The sequence below is a fragment of the Macaca nemestrina genome, chromosome X, assembly GCF_043159975.1.
Source record: "Macaca nemestrina isolate mMacNem1 chromosome X, mMacNem.hap1, whole genome shotgun sequence".
In the NCBI taxonomy this organism is placed as follows: Eukaryota; Metazoa; Chordata; class Mammalia; order Primates; family Cercopithecidae; genus Macaca; species Macaca nemestrina.
The window spans coordinates 14,470,732-14,497,458 of NC_092145.1; the positions used below are offsets into that span (position 1 = coordinate 14,470,732).

Genomic DNA, 26,727 nt, shown 5'->3' on the forward strand with positions numbered 1-26,727 from the left:
TCACAGCATAACCTGTTCGTCCATGATGCATGAAGGACATCACCTAACACATACACACACACACACACAGCACACACATACAGGGTCACAGCAAGCTCATGTGCACATGCACACATACTCAGGAAATGTACATTTCAGACCACAGAAGCTCCTTGGCCTAGTTCTCCCAGATGCCATTCAGATGCTGCCTCGGCATGGCATCCTTACTGACCCTCCCTTCCTCCACAGAACACATACTCATATGTCCTCAACTTCCACCCCAGAAAGGTCATTCCTAGATCTAATCACAGCCCAGATTCTCTTCCTGGCCCTTTCCTGTAACTAATCATCGAAGTTCTGGCCCAAGGCACAGTAAAAGTAGCAGACTGGACTAACTATGAAGGCAGAGATGACATTTTATTCAATGATATAACTCCACTCAGCATAACTGGGCCATAATCAGTTTGGAATAAATGATTTTTAGTCTCACTGGATCCTTTACCTTTTAGATCTTGCTCACTTTTCCCCATTTATCCCCAATTCAAGGCCTTTCTAGTCAGGAAGAAAGTGTAATTATCTGGCCTCACACATATTATGTCTCAAATATAAACTCTCTCTATTCCAAGGGTTTTTGTATATTTTCCAAGGAGACTGGGAGAAGTGATCAGTGAATTCTAAATAACCAGGTGTCTCCTTGATTCAGATTTGGAGGCAGCAGCTCCCCGAAGAGCCCCAGATCTCATTTCCACCCAAGCCTTGGCCTCTTTTATTAAGTCATACTCACCCCTGTCCCCACCCTCCAGAAACAGCTATCCTAGGTGTGAGATATAATTCCTACCCTGAACTTTGCCTGTTCACCACGTAAACAGCTTTGTTTCTTGCTTCATATAAGACTTCAAAAAGTAAATGGGGTCTTATCATGCTCTCATTTCCATTATCACTGAACCTGCTCTGCTCCTCTTTACGCTGACATTTTCCTACTAAAGCCACGCTCAGAGCCAGAGACTTGCTTCCTGAGAATTCTGTCCCCAGGCCCAGGAGTAACAGCCCATGGTTTACTGAGTGCTCACCATGTAGCAGGGAAAGTTCTAAATGCTGCATGGGTATGATCTCATATAATCCACACCTATCAGGTGATTAATATGAAGCCCCATATCTCATTTAATCAACACTGAGGTTTACCAGTACAAATGAAATATCTTGCCTCAAAAGGCCTTAAACAGTAAGGAAATGTGTTATCTAAATTAATTAAAGGTTATAAAGTGAAGTTGGCTCCAGACATGGTACAATGAGGGAGGACATCTGGACAGATATAAATGAGAACTCTGAACCCCTCACATCCTCCTAAACCTTTCTAAGAGTTAGTCCTCTCAAATCCCCAACCAAGCTGCTCTGCATTAAACATTTCAATGACTTAACCTGGGGCAATGGCCTCACAACAGGTATGCAGTTTCTTCTCAGCAGCCACCCCCTTCACTGCTCTGAACCCTCCAGGCCCAGAGATCTCAGCATAGCCCCCAGATAGCAGTACAAAGTCTGATTTAAGAGATAACCAAGCATCTTGCTAATTTCCATAGGGAGGAATCTGGGACACATCTATGAGTGGAAATTCTAAGGCTGTCTGCCCAAGGAGGATGAAATGTTTGTTAAGATCAGGGTATATCTTTATGGATGCACTTGCCCAGGATCTGGGACTTAATGTTAGCTAGAGCACCTGTAAGTGACATGCTGGCTATTTGGAGTTTGAAGGTGACAATGTACTATGTTGGCTCTCTGGAGCCTGAACTCAACAGCTGCATCTAGGCAATAAGGATTAAGGGGCAGAACTTCCCTGGCACAATATTAAGGAATCCAAAAGCTCAGAGAATTAGGAGCAATACATATATATGTCCTGGTTTATGCCTGTTGTTATGGTCTAATTATTAATACTGCCCTCTTTGCCATCTGCTCAGCCAACCCTTACCCATGCCACCCTGGAGGACCCAGAGAACACACCCTTTGCCAGGGCTTTAAGAAATGCGTTGGTGAAGGAAGCATCAGAACCCTGACAAAGCCCTGAGGTAGCTGTCCCCAGCAGCCTGGAGTTGACAGCAGGGATTCCTAGGATTGGTTGTATTCCCTGATTTCCATGGGAATAACGGTAGTCACAGTGACAGTTCTAGAGGTCAGTGATAGCACTTAACTATTAAAAGACAATCATTTCGTTTTTTAGTGCTTGATATTTATTGAAAATAATGCCAATGCTTTTTCCAGGTAGTATTGAGGAGCTGGGCTGAGTGCTTGTTTTGTTTTTAGTACTATTTGTCCAAATGCATACATCTGTGGGACTGCTGCAATTTTGAAAGAAAAATGACAGCTGTGTAAAACCAGTGCATAGGAAAAAAGAAATATCAACAATTTGGCTGTCAGGCACACCGCGCCCCTGCAGCAATCTGGTATGGCAGGGGAGGACACTCGGAGTAGGTAGAAAACTAACCAGGCTGAATGACTGGCCTCTTCAGGGGTTGGTGAGCTGTCCAAATCAATGTCCGAAGAGGCAGAGCCAACTCTGGCATTTTCCAGGTTGGTCCTGATCTCGAAAGGCGGTAGTCTGTAGGTGGGATGTGGTGAGTGGATGTGAAGTGGCAGCATAGTTCTCTGGGCAGATGTAAGCCTGGCAGCAGGGCAGGTGGCAGCAGCAGGGCTATGGGTGGTCTGCGCAGTTTGTAACAGGGGCCTGGCCAATAGCTGGGGTTCAGGACACAGTTCAGATTAGCAGGGGAGGGATCCCCGGGATGGCCAGGGTAGATGGCACTTCCAAGCACTTCCGAGTGAGTGAGGCTCCAGCCCCAACCCCAGCAGCAGGTAACTGGAGCACTATTCCTGGAACAAAGACAAGCACTACGGAGAAATGAAGAAAGAGCAGACGGGCGCGGGTAGGGAAGGGGACCGGAGGGCAAGGGGGAGAGCAGTGGCTCCTGGCGGGGTGAGGGCTGCGGGGAGGGGGTGACGGCGTGCAGGGCCCTCCCCCCGAGGCCCGAGGCCCTAGTAATTATCCTCTTCGTCCTCGTCGTCGTCGTCTTCGTCGTCATCCCAGCCAAAGCACTGTTTCATCTCATCGAGGAAGGCTCGGTAATCACCTAGGATGGGGCTATCCATCTCGATGTAGGGCACCACCCACTCCTCGGCTTCCCCGGTGAGGAGACTGATTAGGAATGCCACCTTCATGGCGTCGTTGCAGAATCGGTTCTCGTTCACGAGCATGTAAGACGCTGTCTGCACGATAAACTCGGGGAGCCGGGAGCTCTCGCCATTAAACGTTTCGGGGAAGGGCACCGGGCAGCTCGGCGGACGTACCTGGCGCAGCAGGCTGGCCCTCTCGCACACCAGCAGCCGCAGCTGTTCCATGAGCTGGCTGTTCTCGATGGTCAGGGCGCGGTGCCGCATCAGGAGCGCGTGCAGCAGCAGCACCAGCTCATCCACCATTGCGAACAGCCTGGAAGGACAGGGCTCGGCTCGGTTCGGCTCGGCCAAGGTGCGCACGGAGGCCTCGCAGGAAGTGCGTGTCCACGGAGACGCTCGATGGCCAGGGGCTGGGGGCGGGGGGCGGTGCGCGCCGGGGTCCGGGAGGCTACGCAAGCTCCTCCCACGAGGCCATTCGGACGGATGGTGCGCCGGCGCGGCGCGGGAGGGGCGTGGCCAGACTGGGGGCCGCGGCTGCGTGGGGGCGTGGCCGGGATGGGAAGGGTTTAGACAAAGAGGGCGTGGCCAGGAAAAGGATGCACTGGGTCGCTGAACCACCGGCTTGTGGTAGGTCTCTAGGCGGGCAGTTAAAGGCTGGGGTAGGCTCCCCTAGCTCCTGGTTGTGGGGCCTGTGTTAGCAGAGGATCTGGCGAGCGCTGAGTTTGGTCTCAGAGAAGGCAAATTTGTTCAAACTGAAAGGATTAGCCACCCTTCTACCTAGGCAACTCTCACAACTCAGTTGTTCCTTCGTGGGTCTGTGGCCACTAGATTCTCTTGGCGTGATGTTTTATTAACACATTTTCTTTCTTGTTTAAATCTCACTCAGAGAAGTATTGACACTGCTGGCTGCACTGTGGGACTCACACTTCCTTTTAGGATCATGAAGACCTTCAGGGGTTCCTGCCTTTCATGAAAAAGGCAGTATTTAAACAGTGACTTCTTTAGTAGGGGAATAATATGGCATACTCCCTTAAAACAAACAAACAAACAAAAAACAAACCTAAGTAGCAGGATATAAAGAAGTTTTGCAAAATCAGCATCCAATAATCAATTGCAGGCATCCCACATATCTTTGATTCTCTATTTCTTGTCCTGCTATTAGTGCCTTTGGCCACTGGGTTTTATTCTGTACTTAAAAATGAACTGTTAAGATGTTTGTGTTTTTAAGTAATTTTGTTTTTCTACTTTAAACGGATCCCTGATCCTAGAGCCGACAGGAATTGTTGGCTCTGCTTTCAAATATATTGCCAATTCAGTCATGACTTGTCATTTCTACCACTGCCACCCTGATCCCCAGCCTTTCTCACCCAGACTGCTGCAACTAATCACTTAGCTTTCACTCTTTTCTTCCTATAGTATATTCTCCATAGAGTAGCCACAGGAATCCTTTAAAACAAAAATTAGGGCCGGGCGCGGTGGCTCACGCCTGTAATCCTAGCACTTTGGGTGGCCAAGGAGGGCGGATCACGAGTCAGGAGATCGAGATCATCCTGGCTAACAGGGTGAAACCCTGTCTCTACTAAAAATACAAAATATTAGCGGGGCGTGGTGGCAGGTGCCTGTAGTTCCAGCTACTCAGGAGGCTAAGGCAGGAGAATCGCTTGAACCCGGGAGGCGGAGGTGGCAGTGAGCCGAGATAGCGCCAGCGCACTCCTCCAGCCTTGGTTACCAAGCGAGACTCCATCTCTAAAAAAAAAAACAAAAACAAACAAACAAACAAAAAACAGTTAGATCCCTTCAGGCCCCTGCTCAAAATCCTCCAGTAGTTTCACCTCAGAATAAAGAGCAAAGTTGCAGCCAAGGCCTACAAGGCCCCTCCTTCTATCCTGTGCCTCTTCCCATTTTCTGCTGTGCTCTCATCACTGTCTTCCTTGCTGATTCTCACACCCATCAAGCAGTTCTGGCTTCATAGCCTTTGCACCTTCTATCCCTTCTCCTTTGCAAGGATGTCATCCCAGTTGGCTGCCTGACTCCTCCTACTGCTTTCAGAGAGAACTTTTCTGACCACTGGACCTATCAGAGCACCCTGTTCTCTGCCACCAATCTGTAACCCTTTACTCTGCTTCATTTATCTACATAACATTTATTGTGCTACTAGCCACCATGTCGTATGTATATATAGGACTTTGCTCATCATCTGCTTCCATTTTAGAATATATAAGTCAAAGAAACACTGCTTTTGCTATCTGGTCTATCCCTAATGTCTAGATAAGTTCTGGCCCAGAGTAGAGGCTTCATTAATGTTTGGCGTGTAATATAATCTCAGAGTGCAGATGCTGAGATAAAAATTAGAAGTTGTGGCTGCACAAAGTGTTAAATAATACTCTTTAAATTGTTAAGTGTAAGGTTGGGCATGGTGGCTCATGCCTGTAATCCCAGCACTTTGGGAGGCCGAGGGGGGGGGGCAGATCACCTGAGGTCAGGAGTTCGAGACCAGGCTGACCAACATGGAGAAACCCCGTCTTTCCAAAAAATACAAAATTAGCCAGGTGTGGTGGCAGGTGCCTGTAATCCCAGCTACTTGGGAGACTGAGGCAGGAAAATCACTTGAACCCAGGAGGCAGAGGTTGCAGTGAGCCGAGATCACACTATTGCACTCCAGCCTGGGCAGCAAGAGCAAAACAACGTCTCAGAAAAAAGAAAAAAGAGAAACAGAAAAAAAAAAAATTGTTCAGTGTATTTTATCTCTGACCATGAATCAGTCTCGATTGTGAAACAATGACTGATGTAATAAAACTGGCTGAATAGATTTTTAAAGAAGTTCAATTCAATCCTTTAGGATAGAATTGAATGATCATCCATGGGAGTAGGAGACTGGGAAAGAGCAGAGAAATAGGGCCAAGACCCAAGCAGGGACCTGGGGAAGATGACACTGGTGAAAGGATGGGCAGTGAAAAAAAGAGATAGGAAGAATGTGAGCTTTTGGCCTCTCCTGTGCTATCAGCTCCGCCACCCGAGAAGTTGGCAGGCAGGGATCCACTCTCACTCTTAATTTTATCTTCAGCACCTGGCAGTGTTTACTAGTTGTTCCATAAATGTTCAGTGTAAGGATTGAGGGGAGGGATGGGAAATGTGGAAAGTAGGTCTCTGATCCTCATGCCAAATTTATAGTTCAGAGTACAGGATGGGCCTGACTGGGACAGAGGTAGTGGCCAGCTCCACCTTTCATATCCAGGCCCTAATACAGGAAGAGTACTCAGGGTTCCACTCCTAGGAGCACACTTTTTTTCTTTCTTTCTTCTTTTTTTTTTTTTTTTTTTCAGATGGAGTTTAGCTCTTGTTGCCCAGGCTGCAGTGCAGTGGCGCGATCTCGACTCACTGTAACCTCTGCCTCCTGGGTTCAAGTGATGTTCCTGCTTCAGCCTCCCAAGTAGCTGGGATTACAGGCATGCACTACCATGCCCGGCTAATTTTATATTTTTAGTAGAGATGGGGTTTTTCCATCTTGGTCAGGCTGGTCTCAAACTCCCAACCTAAGGTGATCCGCCCGCCTCGTCCTCCCAAAGTGCTGGGATTACAGGTGTGAGCCACCACGCCCGGCCTAGAGCACACTTTCTGTAGCAAACACTGGACCAGGTGATTGGCAGGGCTGTCACAATGACTCATACACAAGGACCAGACATGGGAATGGGCATTTTAGAGCCAGAGACCCAAGAGGTAAATACCTAAACCTAATAAAGCAATAGGTTGATGGTGCTATACCATCATGCCAGCCTCTCTAACTCTAAAGCCTATGCCCTTGCTCTGAACAATTAATATGTGCTGGACCCTTGTATTTCAGCGGGCCCAGGCAGGTCTAGTAGGGAACCAGACATGATTAGGCAGATGCTGCCCTAATTTTCTTCCTACAACCCCATAGCAGAGGGATTCAGAGAGGAAACCAGATGAGGCAACCACTAGTATTCCCTCTGAGTGCGCTCTGAGACCCTGGAAGACAGGAAATGTCCTGCCCAAAACTGTGCCCAGAACTGAGCAGTGACTTTGGGAGGTGCTTCCATGGTTGCAGAAAGGGAATGGAGACAAGCAGCTTAGCACTGACTCACAAGGGAAGCAGTCAGGAAGAGGTATATAGTATCAGTTGATAGAACATGTAGAATCTTAATGCTTATGTTAACCAGCTTCCAGGTGCCTGTGAGGCTCTCCCACCAGTGCCAATGCCTATCAGCACTTCTTTCTCCATTCACCCTGCTCACAGCTGCATGTCGCCTTCTTCATTTTCTTTCCCCCTCTCTAGTGGCCTTTAAATGTTCCTTTACACTGACGTGAATATGTTGGGGGCAGACAGAAGTACTCCTGGTGTCAAGTACTCATAGAGAGTACTTGTCTCGGGCTCATAAAATTTATCAGGACAGCTCTGGCTTGGAACACCCTAGGGGTGGCTTAGACTTCACCATTTGGCAGGAGCACACGCCCAAGGCACTCACTGCCACCATCTCTCAGGTAACCCTGCCCTGGTACACATCAAGCATCCAGACTGTAAAATTCTCTTGAAATGAACATGAAAATTTCCCATGATTCTTGAGCCACCAGATGAGTGTGCACATATCAACTGGGTAAACTAACTCAGCACTCAAACATGCAGCCAGGAACAGAAACAGCTTCAGAAAGAATATTTGTAAGAGGACTGGATGAATGCTGCCGGGAGCCGGATCTCTTCCCATATGGACTTCCCCCATCTCTCTTCTTAGCCAGGTGCACCTGGGACTGCTTTTTACAGAAACCGCATTTGGAGGGCAATAGGGACCTCTGGCCCAGAGAGAGGAATGAAAAGGGACAACTTCCTCCCTCCTGTCTTTGCCCTCTCCAGCTTACTAAAGTGCTGGAAACATTTTTACATGTTTATTAATATACTAAATGAATGTATTCTTATGGTTGAAATACATTAAATAATTGATGTCTTAAAAATAAAAAAGGAACACTCTTAAGACCTCTCCTGCTCACAAAACATCACTTACTAAGATTATTGAAAATTCATATTTTGCCCTCTCTTGTTCTCTCTCTCTAAGGAGATTCAACTTTTCAGTTTCATAGATGATATAGAAAAAGCCTGGTGCAAATAAAGTCATAGTTCCAGATATGGAACTGGAAAATCAGATTTCTATAACTGAAAGATTATTATGAATTAATGTTTTACATTAAGTATTTTGTATTCTTCACGTGTAGGCTTTTGTATTGCCGTAATATAGAATTTATTGCCTGCAGTGTGCTGCGCTAGATGGTTGTTAGTTTTTCTCTTGCCTAGTTATTTTAATATAATTGGTCACATTGATTGTACAAGAGCTTTATACACGTGTTTTGTTTCTACCATTTTTGTACGTTTTAGAAAATATCTGGCATCATGTTGAATTTGTTCTTATGGATCTCCAGAAAGTGATCTGTTATCATCTGTGTTTGCCTGTTTTGTTTTAACTGTTTAATAGCCTGTCTTTTAGATTGGCTAGTTACTTTGATCTAGACTTAGTTTTTCATGAGGCAGAATGGGTGTGGTGAATGGAAGGTAACCACAGATTCTTTGCCATGCAGCAGAGAAGTAGAAACAATTTTCCCTGCCTCATTAATCTGGGGTGACCCTGTGACTTGATTTGACAAGCACAATGCGATGCAGTGCCTTAAAATTTATGAGACAAGGCCTTAAATAACTGAAGATTCTGCCTTTGCCACTGGGTACACTTCCTATTAAGAGTCACCCACCATATATAAGAAGTCTAACTACCATGGGGTCATTATACTGTGAAGAAACTGAATCTAGCCACGTAGAGAAAGAGAGATCATGTGGAGGAGCAGCAAGACAGTAAACAAACATGAGACTGAAGCTCCTTTCTTGGACTTTCCAGCCTAGCAGAGCCACTACCTAAATGCAGCTGAATGAATAACTCCAACTGACCATACATAAAGCAAAACAAAAACAAAACAAAAAAATCCAGCTGAGCCCTAACTGAATTTATGACCCACAGAACCATGAATAAATAGAACGCCAGTTGCTGTAAGCCACCAAGTTTTGGGATCGTTTGTTACCTGGCAGTAGAGGACTTAAACATGGAGAAACTTAGGGTATGCTGCAGATAAAAGCAGGAGCCCCATATTAAAAAAATATACAATTTCTGAATCTACTGCCCTATTCCATTTTCTTAGATTTATATTTGTCTCTTTGGCATCCATTAATCACAAGGCCAAACTAATGGCCAAAGTTCTTTGCATCCTCCTTGCCATCCAAAGCCCATACTTTGAAACTACTTCCTTTATCTAATTCTCATGCATCAAGCCAATATTTTCCCTGCTCTAAATTAGCCTGAAGCCAAGTATCAGACAACTAGGGATCGGCCTTATCCCCCTAAACCAGCTGGAATTATTCGAACTAGCCGATTCTAAACTGTTTGGCCTGCCCTGCCTTGCCTTTCCCACAGATACGCCACTGAAGACTATGGCTTCCACTCACTCCTTTCTGCCTTCCGGTGTTTACCCACGTGCCCCTGCGTGATGTGGTGAGCCTCCTCCTCTCAGGAAATGTAAGTAACGAAAATCTTACAGTTACATTGGCCTTTCTATGTCATCACTCAGTCATCTCCATAAATTAAAATCCTGCAGGTACAATGGGGACACGTGAAAAGTAATCCTGTCCTGTGAGGAACTCTGAAGCGTGTGCTTGTGCATGAGTGCCTCTCTGTCCTTGTGTGAGTGTCTGTAGTCAAGCAGACATAAGCGTATTGCTGCCCTGTAACATCAAGGATGCTGCGTGTAGGGAAAACTGGCAGTGTCATGGTATGACAAAGAATCAAAAGCAGCCATGTTTACTCCAGGGAATCTGTATGCCTATGTAAAAGCAGTGAAGCACATTTCAGAGAAACATTATGGGAAAAAAATAATTTTTGAAAAGAGGAGTTCTGTCTTCATACTCTTGCTTGCAACCTGTGTTGCTTGAGTAAGTCATTTATTCTTTTTTCTGAGCTTCTGTTTCCGTATCAGTAATGTGCATCCTACTAATATCTATATCATAAGGCTGCAGTGAATATCAAATCATAAAATATAAGAGCATCTGGCAAACTACAAAAAACTTTTGTACACAGATTACATATTATTGTTCACTGGACAATTGAGATTTAGTAGCCTTGCAGTGACTCATATTAACTGCATGTTAAATTTAATAGGTAGGTAGTTCACTTCTCTTATGTTAACCTAGTATCCATGAGTTTATCCATGAAGTTTAAAAGTATAAAGTATACCTTTGAATAACTAGCTGGAGGAATAAAATAAGGTTATAACAGGATCTTACTTTTTGTCAATTCAAAGCATTCTGCTCTTATAAGTTTTTTAGGGAAAAAAAAGACATCTATTATTATAGTCCAAAGACCTACATGTTACATTTTCTATTTTGTCCTATCAATCTGGAAAAAATCCATACCACATCTGGGATATGGATACACAGTCTCCTCTCAGAGTAAAGAGGCAATTATATCTCCAGAAACTTTTCATCACTATAGACCATGGTGGTCTTCCTTGCAGAGGCCAGCAGTTCCAGGGACATATGAAAGAGAGAAAACAGGATTTTCTCGGCCTTAGAAGTTTCTCTGGCCTGCCTTCACCTGAGCCAGCATCCTCTCCTCTCAGGTTCTCTAGACTTGCCTGCTAGCCTCCTTCATGTCCCTTGGTATCTCCTAAACACTCAGTGATAATTTTTGTTTTTGATTTTTAATTTTTGTGGGTACACAGTAGATGTATTTTTTGTGGGGTACGTGAGATATTTTGATACAGGCATACAATACATAATAAACACATCAGGGCAAATGGGATATCTGTCACCTCAAGAATTTATCATTTCTTTGTGTTACAAACATTCTAATCTTACTCTTTTTGTTGTTTTTAAATGTATAATAAATTATTATTGACTATAGTCACCCTGTGTGCTACCAAATACTATGTCTTATTTATTCTTTTTTCTTTTCTTTTCTTTTTTTTTTTTGAAATGGAGTCTCAGTCTGTTGCTCAGGCTGGAATGCAGTGGCAGGATCTTGGCTCACTGCAACCAGTGCCTCCCGGGTTCAAGCAATTCTTCTGCTTCAGCCTCCCGAGTAGCTGGGATTACAGGCACCCACCACCATGCCCAACTAAGTTTTGTATTTTTAGTAGAGATGGAGTTTCACCATGTTGGCCAGGCTGGTCTCGAACTCCTGACCTCAAATGATCCAACTGCCTCAACCTCCCAAAGTGCTGAGGTTACAGGCATGAGCCACCACGCCCGGCCTTGTTTAATCTTTCCATTTTCTAACTATATTTTTGAACTCATTAACCACTCCCACTTCACCCCCAGCCCCCCACTACCCTTCCCAGCCTCTGTTAACTATCATTCCACTCTCTATCTCTCCATGTGTTCAATTGTATTAATTTTTATTTCCCACAAATGAATCAAAACATCCAAAGTTTGTCTTTCTAGGACTGGCTTATTTCACCGAACATAATGTCCTCCAGTTCCGTGTATGTGTTTGCAAATGACAGGATCTCATTATTTTCTGTGGCTGAATAGTACTGCATTGTGTCTATGTACCACATGTTCTGTATCCATTAATCTTTGATGCACACTTACATTGCTTCCGAATCTTGGCTATTGTGAACAGTGATGCAACAAACACGAGATTGCAGATACCCATCGGTATGAGGAAATCAATATGCTGATTTCCTTTCTTTTGGGTATATTCCCAGCCAGTGGGATTACTGGATCATATGGTGTCTCAACTTTTATTTTCTTGAGGACCCACCAAACTGTTCTCCTTAGTGGTTGACTAATTTACATTCCCACCAACAGTGTAAAAGGATTCCCTTTTCTCCACATCCTTGCCAGCATTTGTTACTTCCTGACTTTCGGATATAAGCCATTTTAACTGGTGTGAGATGATATCTCATTGTAGTTCATAATTGCATTTCTCTGATCAGTGATGTTGAGCACCTTTTCATATGCTTGTTTGCCATTTGTATGTATTCTTCTGAGAAATGTCTATTCAGATCTTATGCCCAATTTTTTCGTAGGACTATTAGATTTTTTCCTATAGAGTTGTTTGAGCTCCTTACATATTCTGGTTATTAATCCCTTGTCGGCTGGATTGTTTGCAAATATTCTTTCCCCTTCTGTTGGTTATCTCTCCGTTTTGTTGATTCATTTCTTTGTTGTACAGAAGCTTTTTAACTTGATGTGTTTCCATTTGTCCATGATTACCTTGGTTGCTTGTGTTTGTGGGGTACTGCTCAAGAAATTTTTGCCCAGACCAGGGTCCTAGAGATTTTCCCCAATGTTTCTTCTTCTTTTTTTTTTTTTTTTTTTGAGGTGGAGTCTCACTCTGTTACCCAGGCTGGAGTGCAATGGCGTGATCTTGGCTCACTGCAACCTCCACCTCCCAGATTCAAGTGATTCTCCTGCCTCAGCCTCCAGAGTAGCTGGGATTGCAGGCATGTGTTACCATGTCTGGCTAATTTTTGTATTTTTAGTAGAGACGGGAGTTTCACCATGTTGGCCAGGCTGGTCTTGAACTCCTGACCTCAGGTGATCCACCCACCTCGGCCTTCCAAAGTGCTGGGATTACAGGCGTGAGCCACCGTGCTCGGCCTTCCTGAATGTTTTCTTTTAGTAACTTTATGGTTTGAGATCTTAGATTTAAGTCTCTAATCCATTTTGATTTGATTTTTGTATACGGTGAGAGATAGAGGTCCAGTTTCGTTCTTCTGCATATGGATGGATATATCCTTTACCTGGCCCTGTATATTGAACAGAGTGTCCTTTTTCCAGGATATGTACTTGGCACTTGTGTTGAAAATCAGTTCGATGTAAATAAGTACATTTGTTTCTGTGTTCTTTATTCTGTTTCATTGGTCTTTGTATCTGCTTTTATACTAATACTATGCTGTTTTGGTTGCTATAACTCTGTAGTATAATTTGAAGTCATGTCATGTGATTCCTACAGTTTTCTTCTTTTGCTCACAGTGGCTTTGGATATTCTGGGTCTTTTATGATTCCATATAAATTTTAGGATTATTTTTCCTATTTCTGTAAAGAATGTCATTGGTATTTTGATAGAGATTGCATTGAATCTATAGATTGCCTTGGGTAGTATGGACATTTCAACAATATTGATTTTTCCAATCTCCAATCATAAAATATCTTTCCTTTTTTTGTGTCTTTATTTTCTTGTATTAATGTTTTATAGTTTTCATTGCAGAGATCATTCACTTTGGTTAATTCCCAGGTATTTTGTTTTATATTTAGCTATTGTAAATGGGATTACTTTCTTGGTTTCTTTTTCAGATTATTTGCTGTTGGCATATAGAAATGTTACTGATTTTTGTACATTGATTTTGTACCCTGCAACTTTATGGAGTTTGTTCATCAATTCTAATAGTGTTTTATGGAGTCTTTAGTTTTTTCCAAATATACAAACATCATTTGCAAGCAAGTATAATTTGAATTCTTCCTTTCCAATTTGGATGCCCTTTATTTCTTTCTCTTGTCTAATTTCTCTAGCCAGGATTTCCAGTGCTATATTGAATAACAGTGATGAAAGTGGGCATCCTTGTTGTGTTCCAGATCTTAGACAAAAGGCTTTCAATATTTCCCTGTTCAGTATGACACTAGCTGTATGTTGCATGTGACTTTTGTTCCTTCTATACCAAGTTTTTTTAGGGTTTTTATCTTACAGGGATGCTGAATTTTAATCACATGCTATTTCCACATCAATGAAATGGTTATAATTTTTGTCTTTCATACAGTTGATATGATGTATCACAATAATTGATTTCTGTATGTTGAACCATCCTTGCATCTGAGGGATAAATCCCATGGGGTAATGATGCATGATTTGTTTATTGTGTTGTTGAATTTGGATTACTAGTATTTTGTTGAGAATTTTTGCATCAGTGTTCTTCAGGGTTGTGGGCCTGTAGTAGTCTTTTTGAGCTATCTTTGTCTGGTTTTGGTATCAGGGTTATAGTTGCCTCGCAGAATGATTTTACAAGTATTCCCTTCTCCTCTGTCATTTGGAATAGTTTGAGTGAGACTGATATGAGTTTTTCTTTAAACATTTGGTAAAATTCAGCAGTGAAGCCATCGGGTCACAGGATTTTCTTTGCTGGAAGACTTTTACTTATGGTTTCAACCTCATTACTTGTTATTGGTCTATTCAGGTTTTGAATTTCTTCATGGTTCAACCTAAGTAGGTTGCATGTATCTAGGAATTTATCCCTTTCTCCTAAGTTTTCCAATTTATTGGCATATAGTTGCTCAATGTATTCTCTAATGATTCTGTGAATCTCTGTGGTATCAGTTGCAATGTCTCCTTTTTAATCTCTGATTTATTTATTTGGGTCTTCTCTCATTTTTTCTTGGTATGACTAAAAGTTTGTCAATTTTCTTTATCTTTTCGAAAAATTGACTTTTCATTTTGTTGATCTTTTCTATTTTTGGTTTTAAATTTTGTTTATTTCTGCTGTGATTTTCATTATTTATTTTCTTCTACCAGCCTTGGGTTTGATTTCCTCTTGCTTTTCTAGTTCTTTAAGATGCATTCTTAAAATGTATATTTTGAAGTTTTTTTTTTTCTTTTTTGATGTAGGCATTTATAGTTCAAACTTCCTTCTTATTACTGCTTTTGCTGTACCCCATAGGTTTTGATGTGTTGTGTTTTCATTTTCATTTGTATCATGAAATATTTTGATATTCTTTTAAATTGCCTTACTGTTTCACTTGTCACTTAGGAATATATTGTTTAATTTCCATGTATTTGTGTAGATTCCAAATTTTCTCTTGTTACTGATTTCTAGTTTTATTCCATTGTGATCAAATAAGATACTTGATATTATTTCAGTTTTTTAATGTTTTAAGACTAATTTGTGACCTAACCTATGGGCTATCTTTGAGGATGATCCATGAGCTGAGGAAAAGAGTGTGTTTTCTGCAGCCATTGGATGAAATGTTCTGTAAATATCCATTAGATCCATTTGATCTATAGTGCAGATTAGGTCTGATGTTTCTTTGTTGATTTTCTGTCTAGATAATCTGTTCAATCCTGAAAATGAGGCGTTGAAGTCCCCAGCTGTTATTGTATTGGAATCTCTCTCTCTCTTTAGCTCTAAGAATATTTGCTTTATAAATTGAGGTGCTCCAGTGTTACATGCATATACATTTAAAATTATTATATCCTCTTTCTGAATTGACTGCTTTTTAATTAGATAAGAAGTTTCTTTGTGTCTATAGTTTTTGTGTTAAAATCTATTTTTTCTGATACAAGTATAGCTATTCCTGCTCTTTTTTGATTTTTGTTGGCATGGAATATCTTTTTCAATCTCTTTGTTTTGCATCTATGTATGTCTATGTGAAATGTGTTTTTTGTAGGCATTAGAGCTAATTTTTTTTTTTTTTTTAGTAGAGATGGGGTTTCACCATATTGACCAGGCTGGTCTTGAACTCCTGATCTTGTGATCCGCCCTCCTCGGCCTCCCAAAGTGCTGGGATTACAGGTGTAAGCCACCACTCCCGGCCGAGTTTTAAGTCTCCCAGAAGCTTTTGTCTGCTTTAGTATTCCCACTGTATATTTTTAGTAGAGACGGGGTTTCTCCCTGTTGGTCAGGCTGGTCTCGAACTCCTGACCTCAGGTGATCCACCCACCTCAGCCTCCCAAAGTGCTGGGATTACAGACATGAGCGACTGTGCCCGGCCAATTTTGTCTTTTTTAAAATCTATTCTGTCACTCTGTTTCTTTGGTTTGTAGAGTTTATTTCATTTACATACAATATTATTATTGATAAGTAAGGACTTACTCCTACCATTTAAAAATTTGTTTATCTAGTTTTTTTGTGGTCTTCTCTTCCTTCTTTTTTTTTCCTCTCTTCCGTTTTGTGAAAGTAATATTTTTTTTTTTTTTTTTTTTTTGGGACGGAGTCTCGCTCTGTAGCCCAGGCTGGAGTGCAGTGGCCGGATCTCAGATCACTGCAAGCTCCGCCTCCCGGGTTCACGCCATTCTCCGGCCTCAGCCTCCCGTGTAGCTGGGACTACAGGCGCTGCCACCTCGCCCGGCTATTTTTTGTATTTCTTAGTAGAGACGGGGTTTCACCGTGTTAGCCAGGATGGTCTCGATCTCCTGACCTCGTGATCCGCCCATCTCGGCCTCCCAAAGTGCTGGGATTACAGGCTTGAGCCACCGCGCCCGGCTGAAAGTAATATTTTTTTCTGGTGGTATGTTTTAATTTCTTACTTTTAATTATTTTTTGTGTATCTGATGTCAGTTTTTTTTATTTGAGAGTACCATGTGGCTTGCAATTAACATCTTTTAATCTGATGTTTTAAACTGATGATAACCTTAACTCTAATTGCAAAAACAAACAAACGGACAATACTCAGTGATAATTTATCTCAATTCAGGAAATGGGTTATTTGAAGAAAAATTCTCGCTAAGAGGAGGTGTGAGCTGTATAAGGATATTTCCCAGCCTCTTTCTCAAATTTCATGCTGGTTCCTGCCAGTACATCACAGTTTAGGAAAAATGGGAATGGAATCACAGAAGTTTATTGTTGGAGGGGACAGTTTCACTCATTTACTATAAGAGTTTCAGTGTTTCTAAATGAGAAAAGGACCTGCAGAATGGCTCACCAATGAAAATAGATTACAAATGAAAAAGCAACGGTCCAGAGATGAACAACTTGTACAAGGCAAACATGAGACATCGTCTTTAAAGACAGCATGAAACTGTAAAAAGGACACTGGACTTGGAGGTGATAAAACCTGGTGCAGATTCTACATATGACATTTTATATCATGGACAAAATTCCAGATTCTCTAAATCTCAATTTCCTTATTTTTCTTCATTTATAAAAAGTGAGTAAAAAATGCTTTCTCACAGAATTGATGTGTTTCAAATTTTAAAAAAATTAGTATGACAGTAAGTTTTAAAGTGTAAATTGTTTTTCACACATTAATTCTTATCCATTTTTTCTAAAGTTATCTTGAAATCATTTCAAATTTATGAAAGAACTAGTAAAAATTTTATGAATTCCTGGATATTCTAACCCCCAGGTGAGCCAATTGGTTTTGTTTTTTGTTTTTTTTTGTTTTGTTTTGTTTTGTTTTGTTTTTGAGATGAAGTCTCACTCTATTGTCCAGGCTGGAGGGCAGTGGCGCAATCTTGACTCACTCCTAGCTCTGCCTCCCAGGTTCATATCATTCTCCTGCCTCAGCCTCCCTAGTAGCTGGGACTACAGGCACCTGCCACCATGCCCAGCTACTTTTTTGTACTTTTAGTAGAGATGGGGTTTCATCGTGTTAGCCAGGATGATCTCGATCTCCTGACCTCGTGATCTGCCCACCTCGGCCTCCCAACGTGCTGAGATTACAGGCATGAGCCACCGTGCCCAGCTGTCAATTGCTATCTTTTTACCAAGTTTGGCTTACTCTTGTTCTCTATGTCAGTATTTGTGTGTATATATGTATATGCGCTCACATTATCCTTTTTCTGAACCATTTGAGAGTTGCAAACAGAAAGGCTCATTACCACTTGTTATTTTGCTGAGCATTTTCGAAAAGCAAGTACACTATCCTACAAAACCACAGTCTATCAAAATCAAGGAGCTTAAAATTAATATAATGCTTCCACTTACCCCATTAAGATTTCCTTCAATTGTGCCCAAAATGTGATTTTTAGATCCAAGGTCCAAGCCTGGAGCATGTATTGTATTTAGTTATTGATATGGTTTGGCTGTGACCCCACCCAAATTTCATCTTGAGTTATAGCTCCCATAATCCCCACATGTTTGGGGAGGGACCTGGTGGGAGGTGATTGAAACATCGGCATGGGTTTTTCCAATCCTGTTCTCATGATAGTGAATAAGTCTTATGAGCTCTGATGGTTTTATAAAGGGCAGTTCCCCTGCAGATGCTCTCTGGCCTGCTGCCATGTAAGATGTGCCTTTGCTCCTCCTCCACCTTCCGGCATGATTGTGAGGCTTCCCCAGCCATGTGGAACTGTGAGTCCATTAAACCTATTTTCCTTTACAAATTTCCTAGTCTCAGATATTTCTTCATAGCAGTATGAAAATGGACTAACACAGTAATTTGGTACGGATAGATTGGGATACTGCTATTAAGATACCCAATAATGTGGAAGCAACTTTGGAAGTGGGTAACAGGCAGAAGCTGAAACAGTTTAGAGGGCTCAGAAGAAGATAGGAAAATGTAGGAAAGTTTGAAACTTCCTAGACACTTGAAGGGTTCAGAAGACAGGAAGATGTGGGAGTTTGGAACTTCCTAGAGACTTGTTGAATGGCTTTCACTAAAATGCTGCTAGTACTATGGACAGTAAAGTCCAGGCTGAGGTGGTCTCAGATGGACATGAGGAACTTTTTGGTAACTGGAGCAAAGGTCACTCTTGCAATATGAAGAGACTGGTGGCATTTTGCCCCTGCTCCAGAGATCAGTAGAACTTTGAACTTGAGAGAGATGATTTCGGGTGTCTGGCAGAAGAAATTTCTAAGCAGCAAAGCACTCAAGAGGAAACAGAGCATAAAAGTTTGGAAACTTTGCAGCCTGACGATGCAATAGAAAAGAAAAACCCTTTTTCTGGGGAGAAATTAAAGCCAGCTGCAGAAATTTGCATAAGTAAGGAGGAGCCAAATGCTAATAATCAAGACAATGGGGACAATGTCTCCAGGACATGTCAGAGACACAGCCCCTCCCACCACAGGTCCAGAGTCCTAGGAGTGAAAAATGATTTCCTGGGCCAAATCTAGGGCCCTCCTGCTGTGTGCAGCCTAAGGACTTGGTGCCCTGTGCTCCAGCAACTCCAGCCGAGGGTAAAGAGGCCAAGGTACACCTCGGGCTGTGGCTTCAGAGAGTGAAAGCCCCAAGCCTTGGCAGCTTCCATGTGGTGTCGAGCCTGCAGGTGCACAGAAGCCAAGAACTAAGGTTTGGGAACCTCTGCCAAGATTTCAGATGATGTATGGAAATGCCTGGATGTTCAGGCAAAAGTTTGCTCCAGGGGCAGGGCCCTCATGGAGGACATCTGCTAGGACAGTACAGAAGGGAAATCTGGGGTCAGAGCTCCCACTCAGAGTCCCCACTGGGGCACTCCCTAGTGAAGATGTGAGAAGACAGCCACCATCCTCCAGATCCCAGAACGGTAGACTCACTGACAGCTTGCACCATGTTCCTGGAAAAGCCGCAGAAACTCAATGCCATCCATGACAGCAGCCATGATGGGAGGCTATACCCTGCAAAGCAACAGAAGCAGAGCTGCCCAAGGGAGCCCACCTCTTGCATTGGTATGACCTGGATGTGAGACATGATCAAAGGAGATGGAGATTGAGTCAATGGAGATCATTTTGATTGATGGCTCCACTGGATTTTGGGCTTGCATGGAATCTGTAGCCCCTTTGGCCAATTTTTCTCATTCATAATGGGTGTATTTACTCAATGCCTGTATCCCCATTGTATCTAGGAGGTAACTAACTTGCTTTTGACTTTACAGGCTCATGGGTGGAAGGGACTTGCCTTGTCTCAGATGAGACTTTAGACTTGGGCTTTTGAGTTAATGCTGAAATGAGTTAAGACTTTGGTGGACTGTTGGGAAGGCATGATTGGTTTTGAAATATGAGGACATGAGATTTGGGAGGGGTCAGGGATGGAATGAAATTGTTTGGCTGTGTCCCCACCCAAATCTCATCTTGAATTGTAGTTCTCATAATCCCCATGTATGGGAGGGACTCAGTGGGAGGTAATTGCATCATGGAGGCACATTTTTTCCTGTGCTTTTCTTGTGATAGTGAATAAGTCTCATGAGATCTGATTATTTTACAAAGAGCAATTCCCCTGAACATGCAGTCTTGCCTGCCACCATGTAAAACATGCCTTTGCTCCTCCTTCACCTTCTGCCATGATTGTGAGACCTCCCTAGCCATATGGAACTGTGAGTTCATTAAACCTCTTTTTCTCTATAAATTACCCAATCTCAGGTATTTTTTCATAGCAGTATGAAAATGGACTAATACAGTTATCATATCTCTTCAGTCTCTACAGTCTGGATCCATTCTTCAGTCTTTTCCTTGCCATATCCTTGACAGTTTTGAAAAGTGCAGGCTAGTAACTAAAAATGTCCCTCAATTCCTGATATTTATTCATTATTAGATAAATATTATGCATTTTCTTTAGAAGTATAGTGTTTTTCCAGTGAAACCCTGTCTCTACTAAAAATACAAAAAATAAGACGGGTGTGGTGGCGGGCACCTTTAGTCCTAGCTACGCAGGAGGCTGAGGCAGGAGAATGGCGTGAACCAGGGAGGTGGAGCTTGCAGTGAGCCGAGATTGTGCCACTGCACTCCAACCTGGGTGACAGAGCGAGACTCTGCCTCAAAACCAAAAAAAAAAAAAAAAAAAAGAAGAAGAAATGATGTAGTGTGTTTTCTGCGTGCATCATATCAGAAAGCACATGATTTCAATTTTTTCCATCACTGGTAGTAGTAACTTTTATCACTTGTTTAAGGTGGTTTCTGCCAGATTTCTCCCCAAAGGGAAAATAATTATTTTGCAAGTTTTAGGAAGTATTTAATAGTAATTAAATTCTACTCTATAGGAATGTTTTCCATTCTTTTTTACATATCTCTATATATATGTAAAATATATATACATATATATACACATATACATACAAAATATATATATTAGTGTGAACCTCTGGATTCCTATTTAATGCACTGGATTATAATCCATTACTATCATTTTTCATATCAAAGCTTACATTTTCCAGATTTGCCCAGTTGAAACCCCTTTAAGCTAGCTTACGTGTCTTATTGTCATGCTTATCTCATTCTTTGAGCACTTCTTTCTTTCCTGTACAATATGATATTCGTGGCTCATCTTGTACTTTTCTTGCCCCAGCCCTGGAATCAGCCATTTCTCCAAGGAATTCTCATTAACTTCAGTAGCGATTGTTTTTCAGAAATAAACATCTCAAGGTTAGGAGTGCAAATTGCTATTGATATTGATTTCTCACTTCTGGAACAACCATTCAGCCATTTGGAAAAGAAAGTCAACCTCAAACCTTACCTTATTCCATATACAAACATTAATCATAGACTTAACATAGACATCACAGCTACAAAGTTTCTTTTTTATATAAAAGAAAATAATTATAAATTGGATTTCATAAAAAGGAAATTATTTTGCTCATTAAAAGACACTGGTAAAGGCCAGGTGCAGTGGCCCATGCCTGTAATCCCAGCACTTTGGGAGGCTGAGGTGGGCAGATCACCTGAGGTCAGGAGTTTGAGACCAGCCTGACCAATATGATGAAACCCTGTCTCTACTAAAAATGCAAAAATTAACCGAGTGTGGTGGCATGCGCCCGTAATCCCAGCTACTCAGGAGGCTGAGACAGGAGAATCGCTTGAGCCCAGGAGGCATAGGTTGCAGTGAGCCAAGATCGTGCCACTGCAATCCAGCCTGACTCTAGTGACCAGCAGAATAATATTACATGATTCTGTATGTGTTTGCCCAGTTATTAATATAGGATCAGGCTTTCCCTGGAGGGACTTTCCTAAGCCTTTTTTGCTCTGATATCCCATTTTCTGTAACATTTTAAATCGTGGATTGTCAATAGTTTCATTTGTAAGTCTCATATCCCAGACTGTAAGTAAGTCTCAACCCCATAGGTTAACAAGCTACATTTGCAACATAAGTTTGAAAAGTACATGACTGTCGATCTAGTCTGAGACAGGGTAAAATCTCAGCACTCTGTTGAACACTTTGAGCTGTTCCCACTCCGACTGAGGATGTAGAAGTTAATTGCAAGGGCCAGGATGGGGGCCAATTTTCTTTAGATATTATTGACACATCAGCTTCTGTATCCATAAGCCCATCAAATGTCTTTCCTGTAATTTGCACTGTACAGGTAGGTCGAATAGAAGCTATGAGTTGGGATAGGTAAATTTCCCTCCTAGTTCTACTCCCAAATCCTTGATTCCCTCGTTTCTCCTTACGTGGAGAAGGGTGTAACTTGCAGGGAATAAGCAATAGCTGAGCAGTATATTCTCCCAGTTCAAAAACCCAAAGATCTTGTGACATTACCACTACTTGAATTTCTCCTTCATAATCAGAATCAATAACTCTTGGGACTATAGTAATGCCCTGTAAGTTAAGACAGCTATTTGCCAAAGTTAATCCTATATATCCTGTTGGCAAAAGTCCCCAAATACCAGTGGGAATCTTGGTGGGTTTGTCTCCTCCAACTAACGTAACCCGTTCTCTGACTGGGAGATCTAATCCTGCACTTCTAGGTGTTCCTGGGGAGAGGGAATCAATGTGCCTCTGGGAACCCAACCCTGAGACAGGGTTGTGGCCTGGATTGGGAATGCCCTCATTGTTTGTGGGGCCTGGGTTCAGGCCTCCTTCTCGTTTCCCGACATGGGGGTGCCATTCTGATGAAATTTTGAATGGCATTGACTAGCCCAGTGATTTCCTTTATTGCAATGAAGGCAAAGTCCTGGCGTTTTTTCCATTGAGGGTGGGGAACTGCATTATAAGATCCCTTCTGCCCAGAGGTCTGACGGAATTCTTTTTTGAAATGTCCGATTTTTCAACAATTATAACATTTTCCCATTTTAGGATTCACCCCTTGGCCCTTTTTAGATTTGTCCACTACTAAATTAGCCATTGCTTGAGCCATCATTGTAGAGCGATGAAGCTCAGTTCCCACATCTTGACAAGCGTTGAGAAAATTTCCCAAGTTTTTTGTACATCTCACAGGTGCCAGTGCACGTTTACAATCTGCATTTGCATTCTCAAAAGCAGGAGTTAAGGTTAGCATTTCTGTAGCAGTGGTAAGAGGAATCTGATGCTTCACTGCCTGTTGTAGTCTTGCAAGAAAATGTGCATAAGGCTCCTGCAATTCTTGCATGATATGTAAAAACAGATTTTACTGGGACACCTTCCTCTGGAATTGTGGCCCAAGTGTGTTTAGCAGCCAAGGCACACTGCTTATAAGCAGCATCTGGGAGTGCCATTTGATGTTCCAGGTCTGAATAAGGGCAATTACCTAACAGCGTATCCTTTGTAATGTCTTTGTGTCCAGCAGCACGATTCTGTCTAGCCTGGTCTGCACACAGTTCTTGCCAATTTAAATTCCATGTCAGGTACGCACTAGCAGACAAACAAGTGCGAACCAAATGCTTTACATCAAGTGGTGGAAGACGCATGGCACCAAATATAGATTCTAATAACAATCCTAAAGTGAATGGGCTTTGGACTCCATTATTCACTATACTAGCTTTCAATTCTTTCAGCAACTTAAACTCTAGTGTGCTGTGTTCATGAACAAACTGCTGTGGATTATTTGGATTGGGCCTTACAGAAATGGGAAAAGTGCAAGGTCCTAAGGGCTCTCCAGCTGTAGCAGCAGAGCGTAAAATTCTTTGTATTGGGGTCTCTATTTCTGCTACTGAAGGAGGCGGTACAGATGTTTCTGCTACTGGAGGGAGCGACACAGACCAATTTTCATCCTCCCTCCCCTGTTTATTGTTTTTAACAATAAAACAATAAAGTACTATGGGTGGGACAAAAGATTATTTTAAATTTTTAGACTCAGAACATGACTCCTGCTATCTAGCAGAATAAGAAGGCGATAACGGCAGAAGGACAGTATGAACTAAACTCTAAGCAGAAAAAACACAAGGATCAACTTTAAGACCTTTTTGATGAGCTCGTTTTAATCCTTCTCCTGCTCTGTCCCAATTTTCCACATCGAGTGCCTGTCTGTGGAAGCCACGGGTTATGCATTGATAACCTCCTGTAGCATCTTAGTGTTTGAGAACTAACCTGAGCACCAGATTAAGTATAACTTCAAGCAACTGCACATAACGTTGCTCCTCAATAGACAAATTCTGCCCCTTGTTACCCTGATTAAGAAAACGTCCTGTTCCCAATTCCTCTTAGGACACTGACCTCATGTCTGCTGCTGGCCAACTCGTCCTGGGGTTTCTCGTTTGTCTTGTCAGTTTCACTTTCTGTCCTCCAGCTGACCTTCTTTGCTCACTGTCCCTGTTCAAGGCGCCACTTGTTGCTGACGGTTTCTATGGGCGTGAACGAAGGGGGAGGAATGCAGAAATACAGACAAAGACAAGAGGATCTGTTTTAAAAGAAGGGGTCAGGGGGCTCCTTGCTTCTAGTGAGCAAAGGCAGTCCTGAGCTTCTATAGCCCTTTGTATTTATTAGGTAGAAAGAGCAGGGAGGAAGAGGTAACAGTTGGTCAGCTGCTTGATGTATCACAGGTACACATAATTGCTTTCTTTGTACAACAGGCTTCAGATGTTCCTATAGATAATCACAAGGAACACTGTGCTTGAGGCATGACTGCCCTCAGCACCCCTTCTGGAAGCAGACACAGTTGTTAGTTTTCCAACATCCTGCTTTCATGAGAACAGTTTGCTGTTTGCTCATATAGCCTCCGGTGGTATACTGAGTTGGTCACGAACCCCATTTTATCGGTCTATAACACAAGAGTGAAACTCTGTCTCAAAAAAAAAAAAGACACCACTAAGAAAATGAATATACAAACCACTGAATATATAAACATATATACCCTCAAAGGAATACTACCTAGAACATATAAAATATTTTAGAATATATAAATATAAATATTTATTAAGAATATATAAACATATAAATTACTCCTAAAAGTAGCAATTAAAGAAAAACATCTTTAGAAAATAATTGGACAGTTTCATACAAAGGCTTAACATACTCTTACTATTCAGCAGTTGCATTCCTTAGTATTTAATGAAGTGACTTGAAAACATATCCACATAAAAACCTGCACATGAATGGTTTTAGCAGCTTTATTTATAGTTGCCAAAACTTGAAAGCAACCAAGACATCCTTCAACAATGAATAAACTGTAGTACATCAAATGGAATATTATTCAGAAACAAAAGAAGTTAGCTGTCAAACCTTGAAAAAACAAGGCATATGTATTAATCCATTCTTGCATTGCTGTAAAGCAATACTTGAGACTGGGTAATTTATAAAGAAAAGAGGATTAATTAGCTCATGGTTCTGCTGGTTGTGCGGGAAGTGTGGTGCTAGCATCTGCTTCTGGTGCAGCCTCAGGAAGCTTACAATCATGGAAGGTGAAGGGGAGCAAGCATGTTCCATGGCAAGAGCAAGAGCAAGAGAGGGGTGGTCCTAGAAACTTTTAACAATCAGGTCTCAGGTGAATTAAGGGAGATAATTCCTTTATAATCAAGTGGGTGATGTTAAACCCTTTATGAAGGATCTGCCTCATGATTGAGTCACCTGTCACCAGGTCCCAGCTCCAACACTGGGAATCACCTAACAACATGAGATTTGAAGGAGACAAAGTGATGTGGTTTGGATTTGTATCCCCACCCAAATCTCATGTTGAATTGTAATCCCTAGTGTTGGAGGATTGGCCTGGTTGGAGGTGACTGAATCATGGGAGTGGATTTTCCCCTTGTTGTTCTCATGATAGTGAGTGAATTCTCACGAGATCTGGTTGCTTAAAAGTGTATAGCATCTCCCCCTTCTCTCTCTCTTGCTCAGGCCACGTTAAGATGTGCCTGTTTCCCCTTCCCCTTGTGCCATGATTGAAAGTTTCCTGTGACTCTCCCGGCGCTGTGGCTCATGCCTGTAATCCCAGCACTTTGGGAGGCCAAGGCAGGTGGATCATGAGATCAGGAGATCAAGACCACCCTGGCTAACACAGTGAAACCCCGTCTCTACTAAAAATACAAAAAATTAGCTGAGCGTGGTGGCAGGCGCCTGTAATCCCAGCTACTAGGGAGGCTGAGGCAGGAGAATGGCATGAACCTGGAGGGCAGAGCTTGCAGTGAGCCGAGATCGCACCACTGCACTCCAGCTTGGGAGACAGAGCAAGACTCCATCTCAAAAAAAAAAAAAAAAAAAAGTTTCCTGTGGCCTCCACAGCTATGCAGAACTGTGAGCCAATTATATCTCTTTTATTTATAAATTACCCTGTCTTAGGTATTTCTTCATAGCAGTGCAAGAATGGACTAAAACAGAAATTTGGTACCAGGAATTGGGGCATTGCTATAAAGATACTGAAAATGTGGAAGCAGGTTTGGAACTGGGTAATGAGCAGAGGTTGGAATAGATTGGAGGGTTCAGAAGAAGACAAGAAGATGAAGGAAAGTTTGGAACTTCCTGGAGACTTGTTGAATGGTTGTGACCAAAATGCTAATAGTGATATGAAGTCCAGTCTGAAGAGGCCTCAGGTTGAGATGAGGAACTTATTGGGAACTGGAGTAAAGCTCACTCTTGCTATGCTTTAGCAAAGAGACTGGTAGCATTGTACCACTGCTATGGGATCTGTGGAACTTTAAATTTCAGAGAGATGATTTAGGGTATCTGGAAGAAGAAATGTCTAAGTTGCAAAGCATTCAAGATGTAGCCTGGCTGCTTCTAAAAGCATGTTCTCAAATGCATGAGCACACAGATGATATGAAGTTGGAACTTATATTTAAAAGAGAAGC

General features: G+C 42.2%; 1 protein-coding gene and 1 long non-coding RNA gene across 2 annotated transcripts in view; one reads left to right on the forward strand and one right to left on the reverse strand.

Annotated features, from left to right (window-relative positions):
* Positions 1–2,178: 2,178 nt before the first annotated feature.
* LOC105499808 (LDOC1 regulator of NFKB signaling) lies at positions 2,179–3,592 on the reverse strand. Its single transcript, XM_011772623.2, has one exon. The coding sequence runs from the start codon at positions 3,442–3,444 to the stop codon at positions 3,004–3,006; it is 441 nt and encodes a 146-aa protein (XP_011770925.1). The 5' UTR covers positions 3,445–3,592; the 3' UTR covers positions 2,179–3,003.
* Positions 3,593–3,725: 133 nt separating this feature from the next.
* Positions 3,726–26,727, forward strand: part of LOC139360758 (uncharacterized) — a 295,776-nt gene continuing 272,774 nt past the window's right edge. Inside the window, exons 1-2 of the long non-coding RNA XR_011618221.1 lie at positions 3,726–3,768; positions 9,606–9,707. This is a non-coding gene — a long non-coding RNA (uncharacterized lncRNA). The remainder of the gene's footprint in view (positions 3,769–9,605; positions 9,708–26,727) is intronic.